This window comes from Astatotilapia calliptera, chromosome 13 (assembly GCF_900246225.1).
Source record: "Astatotilapia calliptera chromosome 13, fAstCal1.2, whole genome shotgun sequence".
Classification (NCBI taxonomy): Eukaryota; Metazoa; Chordata; class Actinopteri; order Cichliformes; family Cichlidae; genus Astatotilapia; species Astatotilapia calliptera.
Window position 1 is genome coordinate 4,705,651 of NC_039314.1, and position 18,298 is coordinate 4,723,948.

The window sequence follows — 18,298 nt, forward strand, 5'->3', positions numbered from 1 at the left end:
GCCCAAATGAACCTCAGTGAATTATTCCACAATCTCATTAGAAAATGGATGGGTGGAGTCGGTTCACTGACTGTGGAACGGGATTAACACGTTATCTACACAGTGTGCACATTAGATCATTTGCTCTTCTTTTTTTCTCTGCATATAATAAAGTATATAAACATTTAACTTAAAAATATATACAAAAATTTTACTGAAGAAATATCAAGTTAGTCGCCTTGTTCTTGTTTTGCACGTGGACAGCTGCCAGCTTGTGTTGACCACGTTGCTATGGTTACAGCGTCAGGTCGCGAGACGTGTCTAAAAGTTAGCATAACATTTTTCAGTTTCGTAGTTTTTTCCGACCTATAAAGTGTTTGTTTTTAGATAACACTGAGCCGTGTTCACATTGGTAGTAGTGCTGAAATAGCAGGTAAGCTAACACAGTTATTGAACAGTTACATAATGGTGGGCTAATGTTGTCCTTTAGTTAGTTAGTTAGTTAGTTAGTTAGCTCGTACCCAAGTTAGACGACGTCTCTTCATTTATTTAAAACTTTGACGGTTTTGTCTTTTACAGACAAACAACAAGAAATTTCTCTGCCAAAAAGACACTCGTGTATTTTGAGTATACCAGTAAAGCGTCTCGGCCTCCTTTGTGCAATGACTTCCCCGGAGAAGGAGGCTGAGCTTCCTGGTGCGCAGCTTAGCTTTGTCTTTGGGAGCAGTGTTGTCAGAGCGCCGATCCCCCGCACTCCTCCCGAGGATGCCGATCCACAGGAGCCCGCTGAATGTTATTCAACAGAGACGCTATGTCTGAGCAGATCTCAGCTGAAACATGTTCCAGACAGTCCTTTGAGAAATAGCAAGCTAAAGGTCAGTGTGGACTCTAAACACACACCAGCTACATGATGTATGCTCCAGTGGCTTTCAAGCAGAAGAAAAAACGTTTCTACCACTGCATCATTACTAACTGCTCCCTCTGTCATCTTCAGTATTTGAGTCTTGAAGGCAACCAGATATGCAGTATTCCAGGCTCCGTGTTTATCAGCTTGCCCAACCTACTGTGGTTAGATCTCAGGAAAAACCTAATTGAGTCACTCCCACCTGAAATTGGCTTGCACAGGTACTGTATGCAACATTTAAAAAAACAAAAAAAAATATAGACCAGTCTAATGTGCACGTGTTCATTTGAACTTATCTGGACAACTTTGATCTTACAATTTACTCTTAAACCAAGGCATAGGCCTCTATGGGACTATAAGAATGTCATGTTTTAGAACATTTTCTGATCACTGTTAACATTTCAAAGCTATTAACATAAGTTGAACACTTTATGATAAGCACACAAGTGCTACAGTTGTAAATCTAAATGTAGCGAAATGAGATTCCCAGGCCCTAAAAAGCATTTCAGGATATTTATACAATATGACTGTAGAGTGGCCTGTACACTTTCCTCCTGTCCGTGTATTCAAGTTTAAGAGCAAAGATGCTTTCTGACGAAGGCCTAACCCCTTCAAACAGTTCATAATCTGTCTTTTTATGGATGTAGGTGCTTGAAAACACTGCTCTTAGAAGGGAATCCTATCTCTGAACTTCCACCTGAACTGGGTGAGTGGTCCCTCCTTATCAAAAAAAAGTTGTAATTTTCAGAAAGGAAGTTATACATATTGACATGTGAATTACATGTATGCAGTAACTACAGGATTTTAAAGGGGACCTGTTTTGCTTGTTTAAAGCTACGCAGTTTAATTCCTTGGACTCCACTAGTGTCGTTTTGCATGATTCACAGTTCAAAGTAATCATTATTTATTTTACACTGGGTCACTGAACAGCTCTTTGTTGATCATTTGTCCTAAATAAACAGTTTTTTTGTTTGTTTGTTTGTTTTGGGGCGTGTTATCGTCCACTTACACTCAAAGAATAAGTATTTCAATGAACATAAAAATTCATGGACATAAAAATTCATGGACATGACAGAAAATAAAGACACACATAATGGATCTCTTTTAACAGGTAGCTGGTACATTATGAGTAATGTAAGCCTCTTCATTATTCAGTGTACGTCTTTATGAATGAGTCATTATTTGCCTTTTTGCAGGAAATGTGATTAGCCTCAAAGGTCTGAACCTAAGGGACTGCCCAATCCACTTTCCTCCACAAGAGATTGTGCAGCAGGGACTCCAGTCCATCCTCCAGTACCTGAGGAGTGCTCTGGCTCACCGGCCAGTCAGCACAAGGAAGAACCCTCCAGGTGAGTCAAAGGCACTTTACCTTTGAACAACACAAGCAGCATGCACGTGCATCCTAGCCATCTGCTCTTTTTGTCAAAGGCAGGACAGCGCGTTCACAAAAATAGCTCCTTGCCCTGGTACCGCTTCTCTAGTGTGACTCCTGTTCCCTTGGAGACGGCGCGTGCAGCTCAGCCGACTCCCCACCACCACCACCACCACCATCATGCGCCTCCTCCCTTTTCACTGTTCCAGCTCTGTAATATTTTTAGCCCGATGGAAATGATCGATAACCTGTTGGCTCTAATCAGGAGCTCTCTGTCACTAAGCCCTGTCTGGAGATAATCACTGTGAGAAGGCTGAAACAGGAGAGGCTGCTGCTACTGCACAATAAGCAGAGACAGAACCCTCAATCAAATTATTTATCTCCCTGCTTACAAGGTTATTAACAAAGATAGGGTCCCGAGTTTCAGATGTAAATCTCTTCTCATTTAATTGGCCAAGAGAAGGAGTGTAGTGGGTTTGAATTTCCACGCTGTATTGTTATCCACCTTTAGCTGTGTTAAAACTGAACATTTATTCTTGTTAGAAGTTACTTTACTATAAAATGAGTAAAAATTTGTTGGTTACATTCTCCTCCACATTCCACACAGATATTTAAAGGAGTGGATTTACCTGTGTGAATTAGCTTCTTAAATGCCTCCTGCCAGCCACTGCAGCTGCAGACAGTATCGAATGTTGCAGTATCTGTTGCCCCCACACCGCACTAGTAGCTGCCATTGTTGTTTCATTCCTAGAGTTGCCAGCAGTGGAGAAACTCCAGCTGTTAGAGCTGAGGGGTATGGAGGAGCAGGAAGAGTCAGGGGATGTGGAGGAGCTGCAGAGGTTCAAGGAACTCAAGCATCAGTTGATCCTACTGGACAGAGCTGAGCTGGGCTCAATACCACAACGTGATAAAAACCTAAACCCCAAACTTCTCCTTTCTGGCAGGAGGTAAGAAAAGATGTTTGGGTGGGAAAAAATGCCCCATAATGACACAGAGAAAAAATGTGCTTGAAATTCTTGCAAATTTATTTAAAATGAAGAAATGAAAATGTAAATAAGTATTACCAGACTTTTCTCAAAACTTTGTTGAAGCACCTTTTGTAGTGATTACATCCTCAAGTCTTTTTGAGTATGATGCTGAAAGCTTGGTACACCTATTTTTGGGAAGTTTCCCCCATTATTCTTTGCACTCTCTTAGGCTCGATCAGAGTGGATCAGGTTGGATGGGGAGCGTCAGTGCACAGTCATTTTCAGATTGCTATAAAGATGTTCAATCAGGTTTGAGTTTGGTCTGTGGCTTGGCCACTCAAAGGCACTTAAGGAATGGTCCTGAAGTGGTCCTTTGTTATCTTGGCTCTGTGCTTAGGTTCGTTGTCCTCATGGAAGATGAACCTTCGCCCCCAGGTTGTCTTCAAGGATGTCTCTGTAGATTACTGCATTCATCTTTCCCTTGTCCCTGACTAGTCTCCCATATTCTGATGCTGAAAAACATTCCTGCAGCACGATGCTGCCACGACCACACGTCACTGTAGGGATGGTATTGGCCAGTTGATGATCACTGCCTGGTTTCCTCTAGAAATCATGTTTGACATTGAGGCCAAAGAGTTCAGTACCAGTTGTTGTTTTGTTTCTCTTGGTCTGAGAGTCCTTCATGTGCCTTTCAGCAAACTCCAAGTGGGCTGTCATGTGCCTTTTACTGAGGAGCTCTGTCAGAGTAGCCTCCCTGACTAAGGCTCTTCTACCCTGATAGCTCAGATTGGTCAGGTGGCCAGCTCTAGGAAGAGTCCTGGTGGTTCCAAACCTTCCATTTACAGATGATGTAGGCAACTATTCTCACTGGAACCTTCAATGCTGAGCACATTTTTATGGACCCTTCCCCACATCTGTACCTCAATACAATGCCGTCTTGGCCTATAGACAGTTCCCTGGTACTGGGTATGGCTTGGTTTGTGCTTTGACATGCACTGTCAGTTATGGGACCTTGCACAGACAGGTGTGTGCCTTTCCAAATCATGTCCAGACAACTGAATTTACCACAGGTGGACTCCAGCTGTAGAAGCATCTGACAGATGAGCAGTGTAAACAGGGTGCACCTGAGCTCGATGTTGACTGTCATGGCAAAGCCTGTGAATACTTAAGTGCATGTTATATTTGTGTGGGGTTTTTTATTTTTAATACATTCGCAAGAATTTGAAGAAAATGTTTTTCACTTTGTCATATGGAGTATTGTATGTAGAATGTTGAGGTGGAAAATGAATTAAATTAATTTTGGAATAAGGCTGTAACATGAAAACATGTTGAACAAGGCTGTAAATCTTTCTGGGTGCATTGTATGTGCTTATTTATTTATTTTTTTCAAAGAGTTAGCAGAGAAGGTCGGTACCTGTGTAAGATTTGTAAATTACCTATGAGGCTAGAGCCAACAGAGAGTTTCTTCTAGCAAAGAGCAAGAAACAGACGGAATCACAATGGTTCTCTCCAAAGGTTTAAATCTCGGCCTTCCACAATTAGCTCATGAACTAATTGATAGAAATTCACATTTTTCTGGTTATTTACTCTTAAATATCTCTTGGATTAGTTCTGTAGAAGTCATATACTCTGTCCAGGGAGCACCATGCCTCTTGAAAGCTGGGATAGGTTTCAGAGATGTCTCTCTTGGCTCTTAAGCCCTATAACCTTCTGCATTCTTCTCTGGTTGCACGATAATAGTCACATACAACCGGCTTGTAAAATAGCTTATTGTCTCATTACGCTATAGTTTTTAAACAGATATAACATGATAACTAGTGGACTTTGGTCCTGCTGCTCCATGTATTAGTGCAGGACATTGCTAACTTAGCTGTTTCCAGTCTTTATACTACTCCTGATGTTAACTGGCTGATGTGTTCATCCATGTATCCATGTAATGAATCCATTAGGCACATTTCTCTTTCTATGTTTATTCTCAGACTGAACTCAAGTAGCCTTTTATCATTCGCAACTCAAAGTAATCCTTGTTTATCTTAGTTTATCCTCTGAAAACAAAACTTTTTTAGCTCTCTTCTCCCTCCCTTTTCTTCTAATTGGCTGCTCCCCAAAAACAGCCATGCCCACTCAATGACATCAGAGTAGAAAAACATCCTGAAACAGATTGTTCAGAACAGTCTGGTTCACAGGAATGAATTACATATGCACTGACCTCATTATTTGAAAATTTGGCCATGTTTAAAATGAACATCTACCACTTAAACAGTTTAATAAAACATACCAGGGTTCAATTTAATTGTCAAATAAGACAGGAGTATTGATATTTCCCTCCAACTCCATACACTAGAAACTAAACACATGCAAAATGTCACACTGTTGTTTCATAAGAGGGATGAAACATATGCATTGGACATGCATTTGTTAAATATTTTCATTGAGATTTTAAAACTTCATGCATCTAATTAATTGTACCTTTGTTTTTGTATAATGTACCCAGATAGCAAATATCTGTTGGGGCCAAGTCATTTTCAACTACTCAATTATCAAAGGTAAAATTTAAATCTGAATTATTATGGTCAATACTGAGGTTTTTTTTTTAACGAGATTATTCATAGACTTTGGAAACAGTTGAGCTGGAAAACTAATGTGAAGTTGAGGCTTTAAGGGAGCAACTGCTGTAAAACTGAGAGCATCTTTAATAATCACTTAATCTCAGTTACCATTATAACATTATTTTACTCCTTGACCCTCCGTGGAGTGGAGGGCAGAGTTTGTGGCCGTGTGCTTTGTAAAATTATGGCAAAACAACTTTTTAATATCATTCTCTGTGGAGGAAACCAGGTGATAAAAATCTAAGCTGAGAGCCCAGAGCTCAGACGAGCCATAAATATGAAGCAGTTTGTTTGAATTTATTCTTCAGAAAAAAGACAGCCACCAAGGCCGGCATGATTCCCCAGCTCCCCCTTTTTGACTCGCCTCCTTGGAAGAGGCCAGAGGAAAGGAAGCAGGCTGCAATGAAGGAGTTGCACGAGAAGAAGGCTATTCTCGAGCAGAAGAGAAAGTGAGCAGATTTCGGCCTGGAGAACAAGAGTTGTTTTGGGTTTTTTGTCTCTGATCTGTTACAGAGTGTATTGTTATCTGACTCTCCTGTAGAAGCCAAGTGTCTCTTCAGAAGTGCTGCACACAAGCCAGAATCTCACAAGACAAGAAAATGTCTGAGCACAAAGAGAAGAAGCATGAAAGACAAAAAAGGCGTGAGGTTTGTGTGTGCTTGGGTTTTCAGCTGTCATCCTGCCCACCACCAGAGGGCACTAGAGCACCACCTCTGACACACTGGTTAAAGGAGAGAGGCATAGATATATTGCCATTAAATGAATCATTTTGATGTGAGTGAATGGGTTTTCAGACAGTAGCACCACCATGGTGGTGATGAGACAGCAACAGTTTCCACTGGCGGTAATGGAGCATGCTGGAGGAGCCATCAGTGCTGATATACACAGGGAGACACATTATAAATCTATCATTTGACTTTCAGCTCCATTTTCATACATATATATATAGTGGAGAAAGGGTGCCCATTATGTTTGCATGGGATCAGCCCGACATAAGGGAAAATTTATTGTAAAGGAAAAAAGTCTTTTTTCTTTTTTTTAACTGAACACAGTGCAGCCACAGGCTACATCTTTGTATGATGCATTGCAAGAGTTGTATCGCTTCACAGGTAAATGTAACAAGTACTTCCTTACCCTGTTTCAGGAAGCAGAAGTAGATTCAAAACCTGGTTTTGAGGACAGCAGTGGTGCTCCTCGGACATCTGGCAGGTGTGAAGGGGACAGGTAATGACAAGCTCTGGGTCTGCTGTTAGTTCTGCCAGTATACCTCTAAGCTTTAACAGTGACTGCATTTGTCTCTGTGAAGAGTACTTGTCCTACTTGTGGTTTAAACTTATAATCATCTCATCAATGAGCCTAACGAGAACTCCACAAGTACCCACTAAATGGCATTTTGCATGGTTTAGCAGATGCGAGTTCTGCTACTAAAGATGTAAAGCTAGAGACACCTAGTGGACAAAGACAGACTGCACACATTATAGAACATAAGCAGATTTCTTTGTTCCTTTTAAACAATGTTATGTTTTTGCAAAAACAGATAAACCAGGTAAGACAGTGCCACTTTTCTTATTTTATTTTTACTGATACAAGGAAACAGAGAAAGTAACCCTTTGGGTTATATCTGTAAAGGCTATAATACTTAAACACCTGTATAGTGTTGTATATATAGATTTTGACCTTTGAACTGCACGGCCCTAAAGATCGGCCCGGGACCTGGAACGGCAGATTTGTGCCCGTGCCGAGAAGATACAGGAGAGGTGCAGGAATCCCAGGGGCACAACAAGCGAGCAGATGGCAGCAGCGATGGAGGATGTGGAAGAGGTCTGACGTATAATTCCCATTCATTGTGCAACTCATTATATAGGTTAATATAGATTATTGATCTAAACTCCACTTTTCTGACTGACAGATGAGGAAGTTACAGATGCAGCTCCTGGAGAGGAAGAGAACTCAAGGACGAGATCTTGAAAAAACTTTCATGATCTTTACTGGGGACACCTGGCCTGGTTTCCTTGATAAGTGACAGAGACTACACACCTGCTGTTTGAGTTTTTGTGATATTTAATTGATATGGAAATAAATCAATAAAGCGACTAAATCCTTTTGAATCATATTGTGTTGCACAAGTCTATAAGGTAAACATTTCAAATCCTAACTTGGCAAGGGAGTGTTTAGAAAGTTTCCAGTTCACAGCTGGTGTGTTTCTATTTTTCTTTTAACTTCTGCAAGATGCTCTCTCCACTAAGCAAAGTAATCATGTTAACTTTAACTTACATAAAATAAATACTTTATTGTGTCAAAATAAGCTTTTCAGAAAAAGCGTTATTGGCTCACCGGGCATGTATTACCTACATGCAGAGTAAATTAAGCCAGTCTTAAAATAGATCATTTTAAAGGGGAACTCGACGTTTTTAGCTCCAAATAGATAATAATATCCTCATTAATGTAATTTACAACAAGATACATTAAAGTGGCAGGTTTTTGTCAAATAGCACATTAAATGTTTTATTTATTTGTGTGCGTGTGTGACATTATATATAATCGTTGTCAGCTGGCTCTGCATCTTGTGATTATTATTTAATTGCCATTTTTGTCATCATCAGTTTTAATTTTTGATTACATATTATTTTAAAATGCTTGTATGCGTTTTCAGTTTTCATGTGTAATTGTGGTATTTGTTTTGAAGACGGACGCCATAAACCTGCTGCTGAGTTTAAAAGAGGGGGGGAAAAAAGCGAAAAGTGCCGGGGTAATGAATGGCATCAAGCAGTACAAAGTGAGACAGAGAAAGGGTAGGCCTTGTCTTGAGAGATTTTCTGCTCCTGTAGCACAGAGAGCGTGATGTCAGCGGTGGCAGTACTGTTGTAATTGACTTGGTGGGGGTGATGGCGTCATTTTATGCCCTGGTGTAGCCTCCTGCTCCAATAGCGAAGGGGAGACGGATCTTTGGCCGACGCGACCGTGGCTCCCTTGGCCGGGATCGAGCACCGCCGAGCCGGACAACTCACCCCGGGAAACATGGAGGCTGTGGCCGAGGAGCTGCGGGCCGGCTCTCGGGTACCTGTCACTATCGATCAAATAGTTAACGATACACTGGTGGTGACGCTGACCTATCGAGAAAGGATCTACACGGGGATTTTACTCGATTGCAACAAAAAGTGAGCACTATTTTTTCTAAACTTCTTTTATATATTATCGTCTAAAAATTATTTGCTAAATACTGCTAACGGCTAATTTACCTTGGATGCTAAGTCAAAGCTAACTATTAGCGACCTAGGCCTTTATACAAAAGGCTTGCAGGTTATTGTAGCTGACAAGGTGGCTATCTGCTAGCTTCTCGGCTAATGTTAAAGTGATGTCATTTTTGCCTATAATAAGACGGCGAAATACTCGATTTTACGATGGAGGAAAACTATATAAAGGCATTAGCCCAGCCTGTAGAGACTGTTAGTGACTTCTGTTGAAAAATATCTACTGTCAGTGGGTTCAGCTATAGCTTATTGTTAGCCTAATCAAGGGAAGAGCAGCTAAAGCGAATCCAGTAAAATAGCCAGGCCTTAGCTACACACTATTTATTTTTATCTGTTTTATTATCATGCAATTGTACAGAAATGTGAATGTGCACTAGTTTTGTAGGCAAATGTCTGAGTACAGTAAGCTGAAATTTATTCAAAGGCAGCAACATTATAACCTGTCATTTCTGACTAGCAGAAACAATAGAAAATTATTAAAATACATTTGAATGATCACAACTGTGTCTCATTTTCGGTAAATCAAGCTTTGGTCTTATCTGTGTCCATCTTAGCCTCTGACAAAGCAAAACATAAAAAATGGGGCTATTGATAGAAAGCACAGTCTGTTCAAAAGAGAACCATACAAGTATAATTTGACATGTACCAGTGTCATGTCTTATCAGGCCCTCTTGTTGTGTGTCACATGTATAAGCCTTGTGTTCCTCCTGGTGCTGTGCACCTTAAAAGCCACTGGCTTTAGGCTATTTATAGACGAGCAGAATCAGAACCTGACCAGCTTTTCCCCTTAGTATGCTTAGATGGTTTTTCGTGCAAGAGCTCATGCTGTACTGAAAATAACCCACCCAAATGGGAAAAGGTCGGCCTTGGAATAACTTAAAATAGGCCTATATTTTAGGCCTTGTCACTGACAAAATTTGACTAATTCCTCCTTTTCAGCTCATGGCAATACACTTCCTGTCATTGTCCGATGCAAACAGATTGTTGCATTATTTTTTTTAATCTTATTGTCTTGCCCTATCATTCTGACAGATCTCCACCACAGCATGAAAAGACAACAGTGTGGTGAATCATGCCTGGCCATATTCTGCGTCCTTGTACTGCGCTTAACTATTACTGTGTGTTCCCTACTACATACAGCCTTGTTTGTGCTGCGTCAATCAGAGTAAAGAGTGATATTCAACAGCTATAGGGGCGCATATTTTGTTATGGGAGCCTAAAGCTAAGAGTAACAAGCCTCACCAGGAGACTATTATTTGGAGATGCCTGCCAACTACTTCTCTTGGGGAGGAAAGCAGGCTCCCCAAATGTGCACTAATTAATAATCTTGCCGCACATAAGCCCCAAGTAGACACGGATGCAAAAACAAACTGAAATCTCCTGGCTCCTTCCCTACCTCTCTGAATCCCGAGTGATTCATGGGATTGTTTTTGTTCAGTCAGATGTTGGGGAGGAGGGGGTGGTCTCGGGCATCCTGTAGTCTCTTTGTCTGTTGTCTCCTGACTAAGGCAGCACAGCTATGTTACTGTTGCTTGCCAGCCACCTCTCAAAGACTTTCTTGGCAGTTAGGACCTCACTGGACATGTTTGCTGATCCCAGTGTGTTTATAAAAAAAAAAAAAAAAAAAAAAGCACGCACACACACGCAAAAATCACATAAAAATCACTTAGGGAAAATTCAGCAGCACTGTTGCTTCTGTGGCCTGAGGCTGAGGCACAGATAACTGTCTGTCTGCTTGCACAACAAACCCCAACCCCCACATGTTAAGAACCTTCAGCACCCAGGTGACAGGGAGAGTGACATCAATGTCTCGCATCAAAGTAAAACCAAAACTAGTTATATATGTTTGTTTTTTTTTCGACAATGTGAACAGTTTTGGCTGTTCTTTTATTGTTTCAGTGCTGTCCTACTTGCCTCAGGTTGTGTCACATGTTGAGGCATATTGTTCTAATGGAGGGGATTGTTGAAGTAAAAATTCTCAGGGTTTAGCACGACTGTATCATCTTTGCTGTATAAAGCTTAACAAGATCCACAGCTATTTATACACTGTTTCTTTTTTCTCTCGTTTATTTTAGGACCGGGCTATTTTGTCTACCAGACTTCACAACAAAACTCGGGGACTGCCAAGAATCTAAACCTGCTTCTGAAATCCAAGAAGTTCTGAGCGAGGACTCGGTTTCCAAATCTCCCAGCCAGGTTTCACACAGACCAAAGGATGAAAACACTCTCCCTGAAAGCAGCATACCTACACCTCCTCTACCCTGCCCCGTTCCCACACCAGTGCCAGCTGGACAGACTCCTTATCCTCCTTATTTTGAAGGAGCCCCCTTCCCCCAGCCCTTATGGGTGCGCCACACCTACAGCCAATGGGTACCTCAACCCCCTCCACGACCAATCAAGAGAAAGAAGAGGCGAACGCGAGAGCCCGGCCGTATGACCATAAGTACTATCCGTCTGCGGCCTCGGCAGGTACTGTGTGAAAAGTGCAAGAACACGCTAAATAGTGACGAGGACAGCAAAGATGGCATGAGCAACACCAAGACCTCTAGAAAAGAAAATTCACTACAAAGTGACGATGACGGCTACGACAAGGATACTCCTAATAAGTTGTCAAGAAAAGAGGACACAGTCACAGCCAAGGACACTAAAAGACGGGAAAATGGCACCAGCCTTGATAGTAAGCGTCTCAGAAAGGACAAAAGGTGCGAGGCTGATGGGGAGAAGTACCCTGGAACTGATGTTATTCCACACAGTCCCGTCATAAAGATCTCCTACAGCACTCCACAGGGCAAGGGGGAGGTTATGAAGATCCCGGCGCGAGTCCACGGTTCAGTCAAACCATTCTGCCCCAAACAGCTGGTGCAGAATGGCGTGGGGGAAAACGACAAGGCAACTTCTGATGCCACCAAGGAACAGCGGCACATTCTAGATGCCACAAGGTCTGGCCTCACTGTGTCCATTCCCAAACTCAAACTAACAAGACCTTTTGCAAATGTAGGTCAGGACACACCTTCTCCAAAGATCCGTTTGAGACCCCCTCAGAGGGACACTGAGGAGAGCGTGGTTGAGTATGATGCGGAACTTCTTGGAGGCACCAGGAGACGGAGCCCTAGGGGGCCCGGGCCGTGCCTCCCACACTCCGAAGACTCAGGAGAAGGCAAGAACTCTCTGGAATTGTGGTCAGGGAGTTCAGGTGAGGAGGTGGATCGCGGCCACAGTGACCTCACCCTTCTCATTAACTTCCGTAAACGTAAAGCGGATTCTTCTAGTTTGTCGGTGTGCAGTAGCGACAGCCTGGACGAGTCAAAGTCCTTCAGCTCGGACGGCACCTCACCAGAGCTGTGCGATCTGGCGCCTGGTGAAGACCTCTCTGTAACCTCATCTTCTGTACCTTCACGGGACGACTGCAAGACGGTGCCGCCTCTCACAGTGCGGCTTCACACCCGCAGCATGACAAAGTGTGTGACAGAAGAAGGTCACGCCATAGCGGTGGGTGACATCGTGTGGGGGAAAATCCACGGCTTCCCCTGGTGGCCCGCACGCGTCCTGAGCATCAGCGGCACTCGCAAGCAGGAGACAGCCAGTTGCGAGGCCCAGTGGCCCCAAGCCAAGGTGGCGTGGTTCGGTTCACCCACAACCTCCCAGCTTTCTGTTGCCAAACTGTCGCCCTTCAGAGAGCTCTTCAGGTCCCGCTTCAACCGGAAGAAGAAAGGGATGTACCGGAGAGCTATCCTGGAGGCAGCCAAGGCCGTGGGTCACATGAGCCCGGAGATTACGTCACTGCTTTCTCACTGCGACACGTAGGTGAGTTCATAGCACTTACATGTGCCTGTATCACTTCTATGACTATGTTGGGCAAAGGGGTATACTATAAACTAGAGCTGGGCGATATGAGATTTTTTCATATCACGATATGTTTTTTTCGTTTCAGGCGATAACGATATCTATCACGATATAAGCCAAATAACTATATTTGTAAGATTTAAATGTGCCGTTGCTCACAAGTAAAATGTGAAATAATCAGCAGCTTGTTTTTATTTAAGTATTTATTTCCCATAATAAGTTCAACAGGGTAGATGTACTTAAGGAACATGAGACTTTTTCAGATAAATAAAGGCAAATATTGCAAACTACACAAAAGGCAGCCGCTAAAGCGTTTAAGTTTCAAAATAGAACAAACGAAACAGACTACTAAATTGTCAATTCCACTTAGAAACAAAATATTAATTCTAAAAATAAATCTTAGTTTGTTTTACAGAAGAACAGACAAAACTGACTAACTTTTGTCAATATCAAATAAACTGAGAACTAAAAGGAAATTCTCAATCTCTCCTTGTTGTATAGCTGAGCTTTTCAAACAGTTTTAACAGTTACTTTAGTCTGACAAAAGCTGAATGACGAATTAGCGCTTCCAGTCAGAGACTGAGGCTACGTCCACACGTACACGGGTATTTTTGAAAACAGAGATTTTCCGTTTTCGTTTTAAAAAATAATCCCGTCCACACATAAAGGGAGAAATGAAGGAAAACGCTGCTATGAACATGCCAAAGCAGCAGGTGGCGCTAGATTCCTAACCGTGCAGAAATGTTGGCCAATCAGAAGTCTAGAAGCCTCGGTGGGAAAAAGTAAACAAAGCTGGGGCATAGAAGCAGAACCGAGTCGTGTGTGTGGAGGGACAGTAACTGTGTGTATATGTAAGCATTTAAACACTGCAGAGAGTAGAATTAACAGTATTGTAGAAATTCATTTCACCGAAACAATAACGTGGCGCACAGTGTGACGCATGCTCCAGTTTATTGTATTTCCAGACTTGCTTTCGGCACAATTTACAGTGCACGCTACTCTGTTTTTTGTCAGACTTGAAATAGCCAAAATACCTTCACACTACGGAACTTCTATGGCTCTTCCGTTCGACAATCTCTCCGACGTTGGAACCATCATCTGTTTTCTCTTCGGTCACGCTCGGTTGATTTTTCTAGTCGGCACACTCATTTCCTCCATTACGCGCTGGCTCCATTACCCGCTGGCTGCTTCCCAAACAAACACACGTGCGGCTTGGCACTTGTGCTGTACGTAACAAGTCACGCGACGTGACGCTGCGGCTGTGATTGGTTCGGCTCTGCGCTACTTAATTTGGATTGGCTGACCTTTTTTTTTTCTTTTTTCTTAAGAGGACAAGAGCGGCGAGGTCTATCGCGATAGCTTAATTTCTCTATCAAGTAAAAGTTATATCGCGATACATATCGTTATCGTTCTATCGCCCAGCTCTACTATAAACATAGAATATTATAGAAATCGTTACCGATCACCTGCATTTTTTTCAAACAATGTCTACATGGTAGATGAAGGAAATGCTTTAAGTGAACCTAAGAAGATAATACAAGCAGCCAGTTGGTGTTGTCGTTGTGTGCTCCCCCACAAAAAAACAAAACAAAAAAACAAGGCCCACACAAACACACGGACCAACACCAACTGGCTGCTTGTATTTTAGATTGTATTTTATTTTTTTAGATGACAAAAAAAAACTCGGTCTAGTCATCAGTGGCCCAACTGGTAGTTTTAATCACAATGATTGACTATGAGAAACAAGTCTGACTCAGCAAGAACAAATTACAGCACAGAGCTGGTGCAGATGAGCAAGAGCTGCCAGTGTAGAAATGTTGGCTGTGCAGACACAATACGGGCTGCATGCATGAGTCAGTTGATTGACAGTAAGTCGGCACGTTTCTCAGTTTTTCGCATTTTCTGTTTTGTTTTGTTTTTTTTAATATGAACCTTTTCTTTCTTAAACTATTAGAAATTGAGTAACTTTGATATTTGCATTGATTCTATGATTTGACACCCCCCCCCCCCCCCCCCCAAAAAAAAGCGCACACACCAGAAAGAATATACAGCCAAGCTAAAAGTGTATGTTTTTAATTTATTTCAATTGTGTCCCTCTTGATTGTATATATTTCTCCTGTTTGCTATTTATTCCTTTATATTTTATGCTGGAGCAGTTAGTATAGAGCCCCACAATTTTGTAGTACACGTGCAATGACAATTGTTAAATATTCCCTGTGCCTCTCCGGCTGTATTCACCAGCTCTTCCCTCAAATATCTGTGAAACCTGTAATTTGATGAGCATGTTAAACTTTAGGGCAGAATGCTGAGCTAAAAGAAAAAGAGCTTGTGCTCCAACCCGCTCTAGTACCAAACACTTTGAGCTGTGTCGTGCCAGCCTCGCTGCATTCACGTCCTGAAACAGGTGCTGTGTTTGAGGCAGCAGAGCAAACATTAACACAAGCTCTAATGAAGGCACAGGCTGTGCGGCTGCCTGTCAACAGGGATGGTTTGTTTAAAAGGCTCATTTCAGAAAAGGACTCGCATCAGGCTGTACTGCTTCAATTCAAGCAATCAGAGTGCATGACCATAAGTTGTTTCTTTTTTTTAAAGTCATCTCTTATTTTGTTGTCGTCCAAGTGTGGTGACCTAGCCTGGGTAGCCAAGCAGCAGGTTTCTCAACATACACTCAAATGTTAAATATTGTCTCTGAGTGATAGAAGGGGCAAACAGACCATTTCCAACCCCACTGTTTACTCTGTTACGAGCACAGCAGCCAAGAGGGAATTGGTTATAGCAGAGGATAAACAGTAAGGGGTTAAGGCAAGCCTATATTTGGTGCCTTTTCCAGACCTCATAAAGGAAGCGTTTTTCTTCCTCTGTCAGCTACACAGAGGTTTCACATGACTGATATAACATGTTGAGCACAACACCAAACGCACTGCTGATTCTTGCAGACTCAGTTAAAAATGACCTGCACCGGATGCATGACCTGCCTTGTTTGCTCATTGTCTATCCCCCTTTTGCCTCTCTCTCTTTTTTTGCATAGAGCCTGAGGACTGAAGACAAGTCTCCGAGGTTTTTCTGAATTCTCAGACTATGTCATCAAGACCCAGGAGGGAGTACGTGTGGTTGCCACGGCTACTATTTATACGCCCTCTCATTTTTTATTTTATTTTCTTTTTTCTCACAAGGCTGGTGGAAAATGGCCGCCAAGGTGGAGTGTTCTTGAGACCGGATAAGGGAGCAAAAAATATAAAGGCCTGGCATCTCATGGTCTTCTTTGAACTATAAACTATTCCTCCTTTTTTTTTTTTTTTTTTTTTTTTTTTCCTTTCCTAGATTTAATCATATTTCAATAGAGCCGAATAACAACACTACAAGGACCTGAATGTATTTATTGTCTGTAATGTTTTATTATGATCCAGTAAGTTCACCCTTTCTACTACAGTCTCGCAAAAACCTCCCAATCTGCTGCTGTCATTATCGCGGGCCTTGCCGCCGTCGTCGTTTGGCTCCAAGGTTCCCCTCCTCCAGCCAAGAAGGCTCCCCCTCCTCTTCCTCCTTCATCCCTCGGACACAAGTTTAAAAAGGAAAAAAAGTCTTACCCCAAAACCTCTTTTCCTCTGAAAATGTGAACAGCTCCATCCAGAGACAGTAGTGACTGTTTCCAGCTAGCGATCACAGTGTTTCATCCTCGTAGCCTTCCGCGACATTAGTTGGATTTGTGGATGTATTTATACTGAACTCTGTTCCTCTCCTGATTCATGTCGTGTCTCTTTTCCATTTCATTTTCTAACGTTACGAGTGTCATGTCGGCGTACTCTACCCCTCCCAACGCTTTTGTTTTTTTTGTTTGTTTTTTTTCCCTGAGAACCATTATTAATTATTTAAAAGTGTCACGTTTAAGAAAAAAAAAAGCACTTTATCTGTACCTTGGTGGCCTGCTGTAAGCTCACTGTCTGAAACACTATTGCGAGATACAGCCCTGTTAGGCTGCAGGGGAATTCAAAAGTCTTTGTGGTTGACTATCCATGGCCTTGGAGATACAAAACAACTTTTTTTTTTTTTTTTTTTTTTTTTTTGTCTTTTTAGTCGTACAATTTCGGGGACACCAGACACAGATGGTTGTGTACACTGTATTCTCGCATTTTGACTTGGGTGCGTTTCTCTCTCACTACAAAAAAAATTCTCCATGTTTTAACATTATCCACTGGATAAACATGGACGAACAAGCGCGTCAGAAGTCCCCTATGCATTATCAGTTAAAGCTTTATGAGTGACTTTGGGAGAAGAAGAAAAAATAACATGCTGTAAGAATACTGTGAATTCAACTGCTGAGTGTGCTGAAGATAAAAGGAAAAAAACCTGCTTGCTACTAGTTGGAGCAGTTATATTGAGACATCAGGCAAAAGCAGACAGACTGCGCCGCTGACCTTTAGTGACCTTTTGTGTTGAAAGCAGCACAGTTGGATTTAGAGGGGAAGGGAGGGAAAGGCGAGGCAGCCCTGTCGGTGTTTAAAAACGTAACTTAAAGTTGCGCGCAGTCACACTCAGCAGACCGGTCCGTCTGCTTTCTGTCCGCCTGGAAACTGTTCGTTCCCATCGAGGCTTGCTGTCAGCGAAGCGTATTTTTAAAGGGGAGCAGTTTAATGCACTCTTCTTTCTTTCTTTTTTTTTGATAATCTGCAGTTTGACGGTTTGTAGTCAAGCGCAGCTAGGTCCCAGGCAGCCTTACAGTTTAAGAGTCTATACGTACGTATGCCTGAGAGGGGAAGTGGTCGACAGGATTTTTCCCCACATATGAGCAACATGGCTGTCTACTGTTGCCCACGTTGGTCAATAATATTAGCTACTTTTTTTTTTTTTTTTTTTTTACATGTACTGTACATAAAATAAAATATACAAGCAATACTTGTCACTTTGTCATTGATGATCAAAAGGGCTCCTGTTTTTGTGGTACCTCATGTTATTGCAGTCCATTAATTGACTTCAGAAGTGCAGGAGTGACGTCTGATGATATTGTAGCAATATTATCAGAGTTATTTCAGCTTGAGGCTTGAAAGTTTAGACAAAATTCCCTTGATCTGATAAGTGTTTTGTGGGAAAGTGTGTGACTCTTGTTAAGTCGGATGCTAGAGTCTTTTTATATCTCGCGGGATTGGTCCTATATTTCAGTCCTTTGTTGTTGTTGTTTTGTTTTGTTTTAAGCTGGCTCAAATCCAGTGTGCATCAACCAACTTGTTGTCTCGAGGAAAAAACACAAAGTTCAATAAAAGTGTTTTAAGTTTTTATTGATTTATAAAATGATTTGCTTTCAGTTTGTTACAAAGTGGAGTCCAAAACTGCACCGATGAAGTTAAACGTGCACAGAGGCAGAGACTAAATTTCAA

The 18,298-nt window shown here is 42.0% G+C and overlaps 3 protein-coding genes across 3 annotated transcripts in view; 2 read left to right on the forward strand and 1 right to left on the reverse strand.

Moving 5' to 3' along the window:
• The window catches only part of stk32c (serine/threonine kinase 32C), a 107,822-nt gene extending 107,147 nt beyond the window's left edge, over window positions 1-675 (reverse strand). Inside the window, exon 1 of the mRNA XM_026190058.1 lies at window positions 613-675. The gene's annotated coding sequence lies outside the window, so the exon portion shown is untranslated. The remainder of the gene's footprint in view (window positions 1-612) is intronic.
• Window positions 198-8,805, forward strand: LOC113034903 (leucine-rich repeat-containing protein 27). The gene is made up of 12 exons (XM_026190061.1): window positions 198-412; window positions 559-854; window positions 974-1,104; window positions 1,531-1,589; window positions 2,080-2,232; window positions 3,007-3,202; window positions 6,141-6,281; window positions 6,374-6,479; window positions 6,977-7,056; window positions 7,533-7,653; window positions 7,742-7,967; window positions 8,745-8,805. Exons 2-11 carry the CDS (start codon window positions 642-644, stop codon window positions 7,853-7,855), a joined length of 1,314 nt encoding a protein of 437 aa, XP_026045846.1. The 5' UTR covers window positions 198-412; window positions 559-641; the 3' UTR covers window positions 7,856-7,967; window positions 8,745-8,805.
• Window positions 8,392-16,969, forward strand: pwwp2b (PWWP domain containing 2B). The gene is made up of 3 exons (XM_026190056.1): window positions 8,392-8,990; window positions 11,159-12,887; window positions 15,955-16,969. The coding sequence occupies exons 1-2, from the start codon at window positions 8,851-8,853 to the stop codon at window positions 12,885-12,887; spliced, it is 1,869 nt and encodes a 622-aa protein (XP_026045841.1). The 5' UTR covers window positions 8,392-8,850; the 3' UTR covers window positions 15,955-16,969.
• Window positions 16,970-18,298: the final 1,329 nt, after the last annotated feature.

Excerpts from the sequence above, each read along its gene's own strand:
- LOC113034903 (XM_026190061.1), top strand. The coding sequence starts at position 642 with ATGACTTCCCCGGAGAAGGAGGCTGAGCTTCCTGGTGCGCAGCTTAGC. Across the intron at positions 2,233-3,006 it reads CACAAGGAAGAACCCTCCAG|AGTTGCCAGCAGTGGAGAAA; the intron begins GTGAGTCAAAGG and ends TTTCATTCCTAG. Across the intron at positions 3,203-6,140 it reads CTTCTCCTTTCTGGCAGGAG|AAAAAAGACAGCCACCAAGG; the intron begins GTAAGAAAAGAT and ends TTTATTCTTCAG.
- pwwp2b (XM_026190056.1), top strand. The coding sequence starts at position 8,851 with ATGGAGGCTGTGGCCGAGGAGCTGCGGGCCGGCTCTCGGGTACCTGTC. Across the intron at positions 8,991-11,158 it reads TTACTCGATTGCAACAAAAA|GACCGGGCTATTTTGTCTAC; the intron begins GTGAGCACTATT and ends CGTTTATTTTAG.